General features: G+C 35.6%; 3 protein-coding genes across 4 annotated transcripts; 1 reads left to right on the top strand and 2 right to left on the bottom strand.

Moving 5' to 3' along the window:
* Positions 1 to 1,844: 1,844 nt before the first annotated feature.
* LOC133877143 (uncharacterized) lies at positions 1,845 to 4,868 on the bottom strand. Its single transcript, XM_062315390.1, has 4 exons — positions 4,617 to 4,868; positions 4,320 to 4,425; positions 2,252 to 2,375; positions 1,845 to 2,123 (listed from the first exon to the last, which is right to left on the bottom strand). Exons 1-3 carry the CDS (start codon positions 4,726 to 4,728, stop codon positions 2,297 to 2,299), a joined length of 297 nt encoding a protein of 98 aa, XP_062171374.1. The 5' UTR covers positions 4,729 to 4,868; the 3' UTR covers positions 1,845 to 2,123; positions 2,252 to 2,296.
* A 2,827-nt stretch (positions 4,869 to 7,695) lies between these two features.
* LOC133877448 (ras-related protein Rab11C) lies at positions 7,696 to 10,591 on the top strand. Its single transcript, XM_062315753.1, has 3 exons — positions 7,696 to 7,864; positions 7,967 to 8,156; positions 9,711 to 10,591. Exons 2-3 carry the CDS (start codon positions 7,992 to 7,994, stop codon positions 10,194 to 10,196), a joined length of 651 nt encoding a protein of 216 aa, XP_062171737.1. The 5' UTR covers positions 7,696 to 7,864; positions 7,967 to 7,991; the 3' UTR covers positions 10,197 to 10,591.
* A 955-nt stretch (positions 10,592 to 11,546) lies between these two features.
* LOC133878311 (metal tolerance protein B) lies at positions 11,547 to 14,323 on the bottom strand. Of its 2 annotated transcripts, none has more exons than XM_062316843.1 (2): positions 13,852 to 14,323; positions 11,547 to 12,707 (listed from the first exon to the last, which is right to left on the bottom strand). In XM_062316843.1, exon 2 carries the CDS (start codon positions 12,692 to 12,694, stop codon positions 11,567 to 11,569), a length of 1,128 nt encoding a protein of 375 aa, XP_062172827.1. In that variant the 5' UTR covers positions 12,695 to 12,707; positions 13,852 to 14,323; the 3' UTR covers positions 11,547 to 11,566. The 2 variants fall into 2 exon arrangements, with proteins under 2 accessions (XP_062172827.1, XP_062172826.1); XM_062316842.1 differs by having other exon boundaries at positions 11,547 to 12,694; positions 13,852 to 14,321.
* Between the last annotated feature and the right edge of the window lie 1,452 nt (positions 14,324 to 15,775).

The raw sequence follows: 15,775 nt of genomic DNA, 5'->3' as shown, positions 1-15,775 counted from the left end.
AATAATGACGTGTTACAAAGATAACTATATGGATTAGGGGTCCAGAGATGGCCTTTTGCTACAATACACAGCGTGCAAGATCATTCCAATTAGCCTGCATGTCATTAGAGGAAGCAGATGAACAGCCCCTGCTATAACAAGGAAGTCTGCATACACTTGAGAACGACTTTAATTAAAGCATCCACGAGAAGCATGTTTTAGAGCATCTTCGGTTGGCAGGTTAATCAAATGTTTTAAAATAGTCAAATTTTACTATTATCAAGATTTTGTTTCAATCCCGCAGATAAAGCAAATTGGCTATTTCGTTATAGAATGAACAGTGTTTAGTGAATACTGCTCATTCCATAACTACTAAAATACTGAGAAGAACATTAACTAAAACAATAATGGTGCGTTTGGGTATCGAATATTTCGAATATGAATAATATTCAGAATCTGATCACCGATTTCAAGGTAATGAAAATGTGTTTGAATGTTGAATATAATTTAGATTCTTTGGAATATGTGTTTGGGTATTGAATTTGGAAGATTGATTGGAAATGATTGGATTGTATGAAAAGTTGTGTATAATGATTAGTATGGTAAAAAATAATAAAAAAAAATATATGATGGGTTTTAAAAAAGTGTTTTATAATAGTATAAAATAATTAGAAATGATTGGATTGTATGAAAAGTTGTGTATAATGATTGGTATGGTAAAAAATAATTAAAAAAAATATATGATGAGTTTATTCAAACTATTCAAACTTTATTCAAGTAACCCATGGGTTTTATTCAACTTGAATCCGGGTATGAGTTTTTAAATAAAAACCCGGTTCACCCGTATCCCACTCTAATCTCACTTTTCATTGCAATGGGTCGTGTAACTATATAATATACTGCTGTTTTTAGTTGCTTTGTTTTTCTTTTTGCATTGTTTTTTTGTTGCTTCTTTTTAAAAAAAGAATAAAAAGAATAAAAATGTTCAATTGCTTTGTTTTTTGTTTTTTTGCTTTCATAATCTGTGTAATTTTGCTAGCTAGAATATTGAACTAGTACAACACTCTTACGGTGTAGCTCAAAGAATGTGTAAAAATTTAATATTTTCTCTTTGATTAAGTGTTGGCAAAAATATAATTAAAAAAAAAAATAAAATTAAATGTAAGTAACTAAAGTAGAGAGTTATACTTTTTCAATAGCCAACTTTAAACATTATTATTGTTAGAGATGCTCTAATATAAGAAGTGCTATTTTACATTTTTTCCTACTGAAAGAAAATATATTGCCCCGAAAATGTGGCCAAACGGCAACCATCCTAAACAGTCCAGAAAGAAAATGTACCCCGCTCAACTTATTCAATTATATGCAACAAGAAAGTATCAACTTAAATAAGTTGTTGCTCCTTCTATATAAGTTGACAAAATAGCTAAATGTATCACTGCCTGCTCTCAAAAACTTGCCATTCAACAATTTCCTCTCAAAGTATTATTCAAATATCTTAAAACTTTTCGAATAACTATTAATTAAATAATTAAATTTTGCCATTTCTTATCGACTTAAACTTTCAAAATAAGCGATTTAACACAATCCTTGAGCCAACCCTAAATACGGAGAAGTTAATTCACACCTTTTTAATCCGTGGAGACGTACTTGTCCATATACCTCTTTTAACCATAAATTACTCATAACATTGAATATTAATATGCGTAAAATCACAAAATTATAAGAAAGTATCTTATATTTATATTTGTGGCATAGATATAGTTCAAATTGATGACTCAAATAGTCAATTTTGTAGTATTCAACCTTGAAGACCAACAGTATCCTAGACAATTATCAAAAATAGACCAGCTATCAAGAACTACTTAACAAAAACCATATCATTAAATCATGTCTTGCTTATTAAGACATGCCATTCTAATTAGTTAGTCTACGTGAGCAACTTTACATCATCCAATTAGCACTTGACTGAATTTTTCTACAACTGTTTCTAAGTGTAACAATCAAATGTAACTTGAATCTTATAATATACTACATTGCAGTGCAGACTGCAGAGTGAGTTCAGCTACATACACGAAATTCATATAGTTTTTAAACCTTCTTGGGCAACAATGTCGTCCTTGAGCTTCCTTATTACATCATCACTGGATGAAGGTTCCAAACAAAAGTTGGTTAGGTTACAACAAATTTGTAGCAGACTTAATATAACCGCTAGAAAAGAAAATCAAAATACAAATTCATTTTACTAAAAAATGGAATAAAAAACACTTACGATGTTGAGCAGGACTTGCCACAAAAAAGGCAAAGAAGTGATAATTCAAGTATGAAGATAATTGGCAGCCATCATCAGCTCCAGAGTCAATTCAGGTTCAATGTGGAACTCAGTCTCCTTTCCACTGAAAGGGGGCAACATTTTCACATCAATATAATGTGATACAGGTGGGGGCAAAAGGATTTCGGATCAAGGCTCTGGATCAATTCCAACAAACAATATAGAGCCAATTCTAGCTTTCATGAATATGTGAAACAGAAATTTATAGATATTGGTGCAGTTAAATTCTTTGTGATATAGTTTGACAATGCCAGCCATATGTTTGCCTAAACCTGACACTGGTTTGCCTAAACCTGCATGCAAATGTCGGAAGCATTACTAGGAGAAGCAGCCATATGCTCAACTCATACATAACCTGTCCTACATTATATCTGTATTGAATACGTATCTGATATATATTCATAATAGAACCAACAATCTAAAACATGAAAATTATGACTTTCAAAGCATATCTGAAATATCTTGGATACTCCAATATAAATAATGGATACACCATGGTTAGGGTGGATATTCGATACACAATATGGGCTACTATGAGAAACCGTTGTCTCCCAAACAAATTTCTAAAGACAGAAAGCAAAAATCAATTTGGTAAAAGGTCAACCCAATAGCGTGAGTTTTGGCACCCAAAACAGATAACAGCAAATGTCGTTAAGAGGTAACATACCACTTCCATTCAAAAGAATGAGGAGTTCCACAAACTAATTTTTCTTTTTCTTTTTTTGATAAAACTTCTAAATCAACCTAATAGAACCCTCTTCATTCAGTTCCTTCCAAGCCAAGAAAGTTTCTCCCATGTTCAGACAGTTAGGCAAATCCCATAGTAGTGGTCAGTATTAGTTATTTATTTTAAAGAGAAAAACAACAAACGAAGAGCCTAAAGAGGGAATTGTGTAGGTCAAACAGTTAAACACAGTAAAAAGCAAAACGAAGCTATGTCTCCAAACTGTAGATAATTAAAAAAAATTGTAGATAAACACAAATGGAGTGTTGGACAGAGTGAACCCAAATATTTCAAGAAAAGGGTGGGAGGGGATGTCAAGGGATTTCAATCTTCCTCAAAATTTATCCTAACCCTTACGTGATAACTGAACCTTATAGGATAATGACAGAGCTCTACCTCAACAGGTTGCATCAGTATTCCCCAAAAGCTATGAATTGAAGAACAGAACAAATATGTAATGTTACTCAAGTCTGCAGCTGATGCTTGCCTTGCTATAAGGGTCAAATCATATAGATAATTTCAACTTGAAAATGTAGGCATAAGTGATCAAAGTTCTTTCTGCCTCTTTTCATATGACACAAGCATAAAAAAACAGCTCCATAAAAGTACAATTTTCCATGAGATTTAAAAAGGTACACACAGACCCGACACTGCAACTATCGACATACAAAACCCGCTTTCTAATACTTGGGTTATACCACAAAGACATTCATACTTTGAAACATCACCGATGTATCACTAGATCTTGTTATATCCCAGTATTGATAGTTAGAAGTAAAATCGATGTCTTAAAGTATCGTCCAGAATATATGGGACAAGTAAAACAGTATAAGGAATAAAATGAATATGAAAAAATAAATAAATACATGGACAAAATATTGGTTATATCAGCCAGTATCTTTGAAAATATGAGAAAATTAACAGAAAATATCAGACTAACAAAATAATTCAACAACAGTTGCCACGGAAAATATTGGAAAACATATACAATATCAGAAGGATATATTGTTTTCGCCAACCCTTCCAATATTAAGGATTTAGTGAATTTCAAACCTCAATGACATCCGAATAAAACACCACATTTTCTTGGAGCAATTAATACAAAGAAGACAATGTGTATGGCCAATGTGTAGATACATATGAGAATAGCATCCACGCCTATTGATGATACAGAAATCCATGAGCACAAAAATATGTTCACCAAAAAATGCCACAAAATAAACACAAAACTAATTGTCGGAAGAGGCAGAGAAATAAATAAATAAAATCAGGAAAAATCAGAACCTGGCAAATTGAAGATGCCAATAGAAATACTTGCAGATCTTCTCTAAAATGGTTGTGCTGATCTCAGGGAAAGTCACCTCTCCATGCTGCGTTTCCGCAAAGCTCCCTATCACAAATTAATCAATTAAACTAATTTGAACAAATCCCCTCCATCAATCACAAAAATTTCGTCAGGAAAATACGGATTTTTTTTTAAAAAAAATTAAACTTTACTTTAGCATGTAATGCATGACAATGAATTGTTATACTTAAGCGAAACGGACTGGAAAGAAACCCTAATTGTATGCGGTGAGAGACCTGGGGAGGTGAGCATGTTGTAGATGGTCTGGGAAACCATGGCGGCTTCTTTGTCGATCACAAACTCGAAGCCCTCGGAGCTGATCAGCTTCACCATGTCCTCCTTCTTCATCCTTTCGCCGATGCGAGAAAGCCAAGCACTTCAGCCTCTCTCTCTCTCTCTGCGTGCGTGCTCTGTGCGCGTTGAACTGATGCGAATGACAAAAGGCAAAGCAAATTCCGTTGCCTTTTTTCTTTCTTCGCTTTTAAATAACGTGTTTATGATGTGATCTGAGGAGATTGCCGTATGGGCAGCGAACAAACAATGCGGACTTGTACTTCCTTCGCCTCGCGCGTGTTCACGCTCCAAATCGTCTGTTTGGTAAACGGGGCGTTCTATTCCGGGACGGATCTATCCATTATCAATCTTGGGGAACTTGGAGGGAGGGATGTTGAAGGTGGAGGATCAATTACATTTTGAGCTGTTGGATTATGCTATGCATTGTTGTATTTAGGGTTGAAAAAGTGGGCGCTTAATAACTGCCTATTCACTGTTAACCACTTAACAACTTTTGTAAATGGTTAGAGAAAATGTTAACCGCTTTGAACAGAGCGGTTAAAAATTTTAGAAATAGGCAGAGGCGGTTACTAACCGCTAACTACCTACTATATATATATGAAAAATGATCCCTACACTCATTTCTCACAACAGCTCAACAACAAGTTAACGTGGCTGATAATATTTTATTATTTTTTTTGTTTTATTTTCTTTTCTTTTTGTAAAAAAATAATAAAATATTACCAGTCCAGCTTGTTGTGAGGCTGTTGTGAGAAATGAGTGAGAAATAAGTGTAGGGATCATTTCTCTCTCTCTATATATATGAGAAATGATCCCTACACTCATTTCTCACAACAGCCCCACAACAAGCTGACGTAGTTGGTAATATTTTATTAATTTTTTACAAAAAAAAATGAAAACAAAACAAAAAAAATAATAAAATATTACCAGCCACGTCAGCTTATTGTGGGGATGTTGTAAGAAATGAGTGTAGGGATCATTTCTCCTATATATATATATATAAACGACTAAAAGATACAATACATTTGCTTTTAAAAAAAAAAAAAAAAAAAAAGGCTCAAAAAGAGATGTAATGAAGGTCTAACACCAAAAAATAGGCTCAAATTTAAAGCGGTTATGCGGTACGATTATAATTTTAAATAATTACTAACTGCCTAAGACAGAGCAATTACAGTCATAAAAATAGAATAACCGCATGAATCGGTTATGATTACGTAGTGACAATAATCACTAACTGTAACCGCATTTTCACCCTTAATTATATTGACACTTAAGTAAATTTTACGCAATTCATAACCCTTTTTTATTCTTTTTAAGTAAATACAATTCATAACTTGAAATTGAATATAAGAAGAAATAATATTTATTCACTCGAACTAACACACGATTTGCAGTCACTCCAAACTCTAAAAAAAAAATGAAAACAAATCCTCCAAAATTACTTGACATTTTTAATTTGCCCCATTTGTAAGCATTGTTCGTTAACTTTGACAAAAAAATGAATCACCTTACACGTGGCGAAAGTTGTCTATTATATTAGACTATTCGAGTGTTTTATTTCTTGCAAGTTATGAACTTATGATTGTACTGAGGGATTTGTTGAGTCCCCACCCGTCCTATTAAACTTATAAAAAGATATTCAAGATTTTCAATCATTATATTGTTTTTATTATTATTATTATTATTATTATTATAAGTAATCATTATATTGTTACTAATATTATTGAAAATAATATGTATACTTCACATGGGCTTGATTACATACATGAACCTATAATCCTATATCATCATCCAATCATGTGCAACAACCGGAAACAAGAGACAAAAAACCTAAGAATAAAAAGGTTGGCCAATTCCTCATAATTAAAAAAGAGAAATTATCCACAAAGATGATGCACATTTCTACCGATACTTTAGTGTAAAAACAAAGGATTAAATTCAAAGGAAGAACATAATGGTGGGCGTGTTTGACTTTGAGGGGAGATCCAACTGCCAAAAGCATACAAACAAAGCAAAAAAGCAGAATATAATAAGAGCGTGGATTCGTGGGAACACTAACATCACAAAATAAAATAACACGACCCAACACAACGTCCACTGCATACCCCGTCAGCCTGCCACTGTCAATGCCAACGCCATCTCACAGATTCGACAGTCCCCCCCCCCCAAACACATACGACGCCGTTTCCCCCTGCCACACCTTCTTTATGGATTAAAATTTCTATTATTAAGCTGTTCGAATTTTATAAAAATTTATTCAACTTGAGAGAAAGGGTTGCGACTTAGGGCCTATATCGAGCAAGTAGGTCTTTCATCTTAGGTTGTCCAAAACAGGTAAAGGGTTGTGGGATTTCTATTTTTAAATTGTTCGAATTTTATAAAAATCCGTTCAGCTTGAGCGGAAGTGTTGTGGCTTAGGGCCTATCTCGAACAAGTAAGTCTTTTATTTTAGGTTGTCAAGAACAGGTAAACCTCACGGTCTCCTTTTAGTTTGTCAATTTTTATAAAATTCGAGTAGTCTCGTCGGTCCACACGTACCCCATTAAAAATAAATAATGGAATTGCTTCTAAAAGCATTCTCAATTTCTCATCCGGCTAGTCAGGATGCCAAAATGGGAGCAAAACGTGTAATATCCAACTCAGTATTTTGAATAAATATTTAGTGAGTTGCTACGGTGCTAAAGGGTCGTTTTGTTCACTCACCAAATGTAATAATAATAAAAGCATTTTTCAAGTTCTAACATTTTCTCTATTTTTAGTAAAGAATAAAAAAAAATTATAGACAATAAATATTTAAATAGAATTGAAAAAATTAATAGCAAAAATAGAGAACTCAATATAAAAAAAAAAATAAAAAATTGTAATTTGTTTAGTTAAAATGAAAGCAAATTTGTTAAGCCCCACATGAGTGCTTAAGAATAGAGTTGAATTAAGAAAAAGAATTGTATCTACAAAAAATAGTTTTAAAAAAAAGAAAAAAGAAAAAATCTAAATCTATATATACACGAATAAATGGGCGTTTCGGAAGCTCTCGAGTATCGGTTACTCCGGTTCCTTTTACCATCATTACCGAAATTTTTAAAAAAGAAAAAGAAAAACGTTCGTTTCCTAATTCAGAAGCTCAATCGGAGAGTGGCGCAAACTCTTGGATCTCAATTCTCAATCTCTTCTCGGATCTATCTATCTTCGGGTAAGACTCGCCAGATCTCTGTGCAATTGAGCCTGTGTATGTACGTTATCTATGTGTGTATGCATGTATGTATGTGTATGGATGTATGTGGATGTGAAATAGGGTCTGAGAGATAGGGGAGGAGGAGATGGCGCATAGAGTGGACCACGAGTACGACTATCTCTTCAAGATCGTGCTGATCGGAGACTCAGGTGTCGGCAAGTCCAACATTCTTTCCAGGTTCACGCGCAACGAGTTCTGCTTGGAGTCCAAGTCCACCATCGGCGTCGAGTTCGCCACCAGAACTCTCCAGGCAAGCGCCTCTTTTGCTTCATCGTCGAGCTTTTTTATTCTCGGTCAATATTTGTGCTATTGCTCGGTTCGATCTGTGTTTCTAGCGTTCAAATGTGTTTTATGTCATATTTTCTCTCATGATGCAGATATGATTGTTGTTTTATAATAGGAAATTGGATTTTAGTAGTAATTGTTCATAGGAAGATTCAGAAATTGATTTTTCAAGAGATAGGAATTTGATTAGCAATTCGAGGGGTGTGAGTCTGTTCATTGGAAACATTGTTTCTACGAGTACGTTTTGATGGCAGTTGCTGTGGATGGGATCTTCTATGGAAAAATATGCATAATCCATGAGGAAGGAGAGATCTCGATCTCATAATTAGATAGTGGCTTGTGGAATTCCAGAAAGAGGGGTTTGGTGAATTGAGAGATGTATCTATTGTTTGTGAAATATATGAGATCATGTTGGTTATAAGCACTAAGCTCTGTTTGACATTTTGAGCTTCTGTTTTGAATCACGTACTTGTTTATATTGTTGAAGTATTTGTAAAGACCACCAAATATACATATCTGTGTTTTAGTTTTTTGTATAATGAGTTAGAAAATTTCACTACTTAGCACCAACATGGTATGAAAACCGTGTACATGTTGAAATATACCAAAGACTGCAATTTTATTTCATTCATGCTTTTATAAAAAAGAATTGACTTATAAAGTCTTAGTTTTCTTTTTGTCATACTGTGCTGAATAAAAAAGGACTTTTCTATGTTGATATTGATTTTTGTATTCAAAAGATTTTTCCTTTGAGAAAAGTGCCTACTGAGTGCTTTAAGTTATGTTAACAATCTGTTCTCCACTTTTCATGTATTCTGATATAGAGACTATTGGTTGGTTAGGGATGTGGCTCATGATTGAAAAACCTTTTATGTATTCCGAAATCTTTCTCACTTCTCCAATTTCAGCCAATTGGTGATTGAGATTAGTGTTTTCGATTGTTGATGGAGGGGTTGGTGTTTGTGTTGGTTCCTGGCGTTGGAGATGGAGGTTTAGAGGGCGATGGCGTTGGCGTTGGTTGCAGTTGTGTGGTGGATTTGCGTGTAGATGGATTTGGTGCAGTTGTGCCACCATTGATCCTGAATATTGACGGCTGACTGGTGCTACTGGTTTTTCAACTTATGGAATGTCACTGACCCCCGGAATGTTGAAACCGACTAACATTGGTTGATTTCTGGTTGTGTATCCAAATCTTATGTCCACCCTTGGTGGCAACTTCAAAAATTGAATACAAAATTCTTATTTTAATTTGAATGCCATATAACATCATCCTCTCAGTTGAAAACTCTGGTAGTCTGGGTATAATTGACATGTTGCTTTATGGTTTTTGTGATATAAAATAAATGGTGTATACATCTGGTGGAGAAATTCCACGGGTTTCAAATATACTTTTAAATTTGTTCTTTCTTGTATATCACGTAGTTATATCAATATTTTTGTTTGACGCCATGAGGCACTTTTATGAACAGTTGGTTTTCAACTTAACACTTATACTGATGGTCAATATTTTGAGATATAGGTGGAGGGAAAGACGGTCAAGGCACAGATCTGGGATACGGCAGGTCAGGAGCGCTACCGTGCTATCACTAGTGCTTACTATAGAGGAGCTGTTGGGGCGCTGCTCGTCTTTGACATAACCAAGAGGCAAACTTTTGACAATGTCCAGAGGTGGCTCCGGGAATTGAGAGACCATGCAGATTCTAATATTGTCATCATGATGGTGGGAAATAAGTCTGATTTGAACCATCTTAGAGCTGTTTCAGAGGAAGATGGTCAGGCCTTGGCTGAGAGGGAAGGCCTCTCATTTCTTGAGACATCAGCTTTAGAAGCAACAAACATTGAAAAGGCATTCCAGACCATTTTGACAGAGATCTACCAAATCATAAGCAAAAAAGCATTAGCAGCTCAGGAAGCAGCCGCCAGTACAACTGTTCCTGGTCAAGGAACCACTATTAATGTTTCTGACGCATCAGGGAATGTGAAGAAAGGTTGCTGTTCTACTTGAGGTGACATTTTTATGGCAGGAAAAGATTTGCAGTCAGACAGACCAGTTTCATTTCCTATAAATTTCCCTTTTTTCTTCTTTTTGGGTGAGAGAGAGATATGTAGAGTATATTTTTACTTCATTGAATTGTGATAAGAATTGTGAACGTTGAAAGCAACAGAACCGTTAGTTCTTTTGGAGGGTCTGATTTCCTTTCCTTTGCTCTATTCTTTAACGACGCCTTAAAAATTGAAACTCGCTGAAAATCGGGATGTTGGGTTGATCTGATCTCTCTTGGCATCTTGAGTGGGAGAAATAGAGGGGTAGAACAGGCTTTGTAAGTTTAGTCTTTCCTTTGGAGTTTGCGTGTTGAGTTACTTCCGAACTTGTAATAAAAGCTTGTTAATTTTTTGACATACCCTTCAAATGCTTATCTACGCCATCGCTCTTGCATTTTCTTTTTAACCTTTCCTGCTGCATGCCCATTTCTTAAAATCTGTTTGGTGGCAGCATTGCACAATGCACGCTTGGGTCCAAATACCTAGCAATTAATGTGGAATTCCCGAGCCATTTCACGGTGCAGATTAGATTTATGTCTTCGTGTCTTTTGTGGCATCTATGAAGGAAAACAATTAATAAGTCTTTTTTTTTTCCTAAGCCAAAGAGATTAATCAGTTTTTATTTTTCAATAATATATATCTTTGAACATCCACTTTTGTTCATCTTTTCGTGATTAGTTGTCATGATTTTTTTTTTTCCTTATAATTAGGTATTTTATTGAGTAATTTTAAAATCCAATAATAATTATAAAAACCACATTAGTTTTAGGAGGACACAAAGAAGACATGGAGTTTCATGTAACATTACTCATTTTATTTTATATACTTTCATGTGTATCTGGTACGCTTTTAATCACATGTCGACTACTTGGAAAATAAAAAATAAATAAATTAAAAAAAAAAAAAAATCTTGCTAAAGTTTTTCTTTTTCTCTTTATACTTCTGGTGGGGTGAGGGGCCAGGGCATTTGGATGGAGGCATCTAGGGAGGAATGTAAATAAAAGGAATGGTGAGGACTCATCATTATCTTGTTTGAAAGTTGTTTTTAAACGAAAGGAAAGCGTGGAATTCCTTTTTCTGCGCTCCACCCAAATTGGGTAGAATCAAGTGGGAATTAGACTAAAGAACAATAATTCCACTTTCCTTTCAATAATCAAATCATCAGTTTTTCCTTACAATTTTCTCTTTATGCTTAACATTCAAACAAAGTAAAGATAAGTATCTCCATCCAGTATCCACTACTTTTTAATTCATCATTTTCTTTTGATTCCACTCCTTTATCAACTCCCCTAAAAGAAAAATGGACAAAAAGAAAGATAAAATGGTAATATACTACTCAATTTGTATAGTTACATGATGTATTCCGTATGTTTTTTCACAAAAATCTCTGATCTTGGAAATTAAATCACGAGAGCAAACTAGAGGTTCAGCTGTAACATGGCAAGATAATACAATTTTCCCTACTGTTATGGCCCAAACATGAAGGTCATGAATATCCTGAACTCCTTTTATGAACTTGAGGCTGTTTTCCAGTTCATCAATATCAATCTCACTTGGAGTCCTCTCCATCAGTATGCCATATATATCTCTAAGCATGGGCAGAGTAGTGCTTAAAGCAAGAACAGCAAATATAAGAGTGCAAATCAGATCAACCACTAACCAATCTGGTTTTGCCCATATGATGGCTCCGGCGATCATCACCCCTACAGACTGAATCAAATCAGTCATCACATGCAAGTAAGCCCCTCGAACATTTATGTTCAATTTTTTCGCCTTTTCTGGAGAATATGACACCAAATTACTCTTCTCTTCAGTTGTTGCACATACCTCCTCTCTTTCATGATCATGATCCACATGTCCACAGGCATGATGCTTGTGGTGGCGGTGGTGGTGGTGGTCGTGACCAAGCCATGCAACCATCAGGCAGTTAATAATAAATCCGAATGCTGCAACCGCAAACATGAGTTTCCCATTCACCTTTGCGTGTTCGTGAAGAATTCTGTCGATGGCTTCGTAAATTAAGAATCCAGAGATTAGCCATATGAGCTGCACGGATAGAAGGGCGCCCAAAACCTCGAGACGGTTGTATCCAAAAGACTGGTGAGATGTTGCCTCCCAACCAGAAGCCCATACTGTGAAAAGAGAGATAGAGAACCCCGCAACATCAGAGAGTAAGTGGGCTGCATCTGTGATAACTGCAAGGCTGTTCGCTTTAATACCACCAACAATCTCTACTACCATGACTAGTGCATAGAAAATTATTAGTCCCCACAGTTTTATTGCCGACTTTGATCGTTGTTCTGACTCCAAAGTACTGTTTTCTTGTTTGGAGAAAGCACAAAGAGATTTGCAAGATAACTTCGATGGCATGGGATGAACATCAATTTTTTCAGGGACTACTGGAATCTCAATCTCCAGCTGGGGACTTGTTCTCAACATGGGTGCTTCCTCTTGCTCCATCTGCTTCAACAAACTCATGGGTTCATTTAGTGAAAGAAATATAGCAAGTACAAAACAGATAGACTCAATAATATGATTAATTGGCTTCAAAAATAAGTTGTCAGTCCATACTTAATGCTACCAACTATATGACTGGAAAAGGACCACCAGAGATCAACAAGTACTTTTTTCACAAAACTTAAAAGAGGGGTCTCCTAGATGTTAGGCAGTTTCAAATAAATGACCAGATGTGCAATTAGTAAAGCCTGATAACATCAATTTCAGCCTGGATTTCATCAAAACACTTAAAAAAAATTAAAATAGTTTTGAGCAAAAAACTGTATTTTTGAAAAAGAAGCGTCTTTGCAAAAGGGAAAAATAAGCATTTTTGGGAGAAATTTCTTTCTGGCTGCCTTGATAACATGCCACAATTTTAATAGATGGCATCTTTCAAGCATGTCGATGTAAAGAAACGGCCTAAATACCATCATTCGAGAATCTACAATTTCCAAAAAATTGTAGGGGATCCTAATCTTTTGAGTCTAAGGCTGATTGCTGCAGTCCCTATCAAAGCCCGAGTGGCAGCCAGTAAATGAGAGTAAAAAGCAAGAAACATTAAATTTTGACGCAAAAATCTAGAGTGATTACTCAAAGCAACCTAGCAGATGACTTTTCTCAACTATTCATTTAACCTCAAAATTGATGTTTCTTCAGCACTATTTTACAGTACAGATTGCTTTGCCAATACTATGAAAACTTAAAACAGGGGCCACTTGACAATTCAAAAGATCCAACATCCAGCCCAGTCTAGAGTCTACGACCAAAAAATAGAAGAACAGTCATCGCTCAATAAAACTGATGAAACTTGAACTTGCAAAATCCATAGATGAGGATCCACAACTAACAAAAATTCGATTGGGATTAAGGCAGGGCTTAGTTGAGTTGAGTAGGCATAATTATAAATGGAAAAGCACCAAACACTGCAAGTCTGCAACATCTCCTCACCAAAAAATAAAGAAATGTTCATCATCATGGTCAACCATGATTCTTAATATCGAAATAATAGAAGCAGCAAGCCAAAAGTATGAAATTCAACATACCCATTTAAGAACCACATCAAATAATTCCTAAAAAAAAAAAATACAAAAAAAAAAAAAAGAAAAAAAAAAAAGATGTACCTCAGAATCAGAGAAGAGGGCAGACTTTAGGGATTTCAATCTCATGGATGGGTTGAGGCGTATATGGATAAATAGGGAAAGAATCAAACGGAATCAATTGGCTAGGTGCACGCCTGTAAGAAGAGAACAAAAACACTTGGCCAAGGGCAACATGGAAACACCCAAAACACAGACCTTTCCACGATTCCCATGTTGGGTTTCCGCATGATCAATGCCCCAGTTCTTGTTAACGCCTAAAAGAGAACTTTTTTTTTCCCTAACACAAGCAGGTCAAGAGTTTCAAAGCTCTAACCTAGTTGTTGTTGGTTGAACCCTCTCTCTCTCTCTCTCTTAACGTATTCCTCACGTTCCAGAATAACGACTTTGCCGAAACACATTTCCAGCATGACCCTAAACTCGGCTGGATTCGACATTCGGCTTTACCTACCATTTGTCCGGAGATCATCGATGCTTCTCGTGGATTTAGAGGAATACATCAAAAGATTCTTTTTTTTTTTAAAAAAAAAAAAAAAGAAAAAAAAAAGAAAAAAAAGAAAGAAAGAAAAAAGAACGTTGAGGAGTTTAACACCCACGCGCTGTTCAGCGCTTGAGAAGACTATTTTTTGAATATTGAATACGAGAAGACTATTAAATAGATGCCCGCAATGGTCGGCATTCGTGACGCGCACAAAGGAAGTTAACCAATATTACTATATATTATATATATAAAAAATTGCATCATTTGCCTTTGTGGTTGGCTTAAAATACAAATGACTTCATGTGATATCAAAATTAATTTAAAACCTACATCAGGGCTGGTGTGAAGGTAGAAAACCCCTCACCGAACCCTAGCCCCCCTCCCCCTTCCCCGATTCCTTTCCCCCTCCTCCTCCCTTTCTCCCTCTGTTTTCCCGATTCCTTTCTCCCACTCCCCTTACTTTCTCCAATCCCCACGGACTAGATCCGTTGGTGGATTTGGTCCTCCTAGTCCTCTTGGACTATGGAGGTTTAGTTTTTTTACTTTTTTTTTCTTTTTTTCTTTTTTCTTTTTTCTTTTTTTTTTTTTTTTTTTTTTTTTCTTGTTTTTAAGTTTTGTTTTGGCAGGTAAACTCATTGGAGAAGGTGCCGAAGGGGATTGGTCGTCCCGTGCATGCCGACGGCATAGATCTTGGCCGAGTTTTCAAACGCTAGTTTTTTTGGAGGTCAGATCTGCGATTTTTTATCGTTTTCTGTTGGACAAGCACCCTCTAGGCTTGTTTGCAGTCACTTTCTGGTGCTGCAGCCGCTTTCTACGGTTGTGCTTAGTCCCTGTGGTCGGCGCGTGGTCATCACGCGCTTGGGTGGTTTCTATTTTGTTTTGCACGTGATAACCATGAACCGTTGTTTTTGTCGTGTATGGTGAAGATTAGAGGCTTTTGGTGAACGGTCGTTGTTGGGGGTCTTTTTGAGGTGGCGCGTGTGCCCCACGCGCTGCCTTTGGCGACGATCCTCCTGGAATGCAGTTTCTGTATTGGGTTTTCCCTATACTTGTGTGTTTGTTTGGCAGTTTGGTTCGTTCTTATTAACTTAGTCGTTGCTTTTAGCATAACCGACTCCCTGTTCTAGTATAAGTTTATATCACCGCAGAGGCATCTTTTTGGTTGGCTAAGTTTTATTTATAGCATTCTATCTGTAATGGTCTGAGTCGGTTGTTGACTCAAGTTGGGTATACACCTTTATATTGGTGGCTTATGGTGGCTGATGTATACTTCTATGGTGGTTCTTGTGTACACCTTTTATGGTGGCTTGTTATGTGCATTTCTATTGATTAATGAAAATTAATATTTCCTTCAAAAATAAAAAATAAAAATAAAAAAATTAATTTAGAAATATCTATAATTTGCCTAATTTACAAATCGCTCTCTCGAGTTAAATTCCATTAAATTTTTTGATAGATTCTATTAAG

This window comes from Alnus glutinosa, chromosome 9 (genome assembly GCF_958979055.1).
Source record: "Alnus glutinosa chromosome 9, dhAlnGlut1.1, whole genome shotgun sequence".
Lineage (NCBI taxonomy): Eukaryota > Viridiplantae > Streptophyta > Magnoliopsida > Fagales > Betulaceae > Alnus > Alnus glutinosa.
This window is presented reverse-complemented; position numbering and strand designations above follow the sequence as displayed.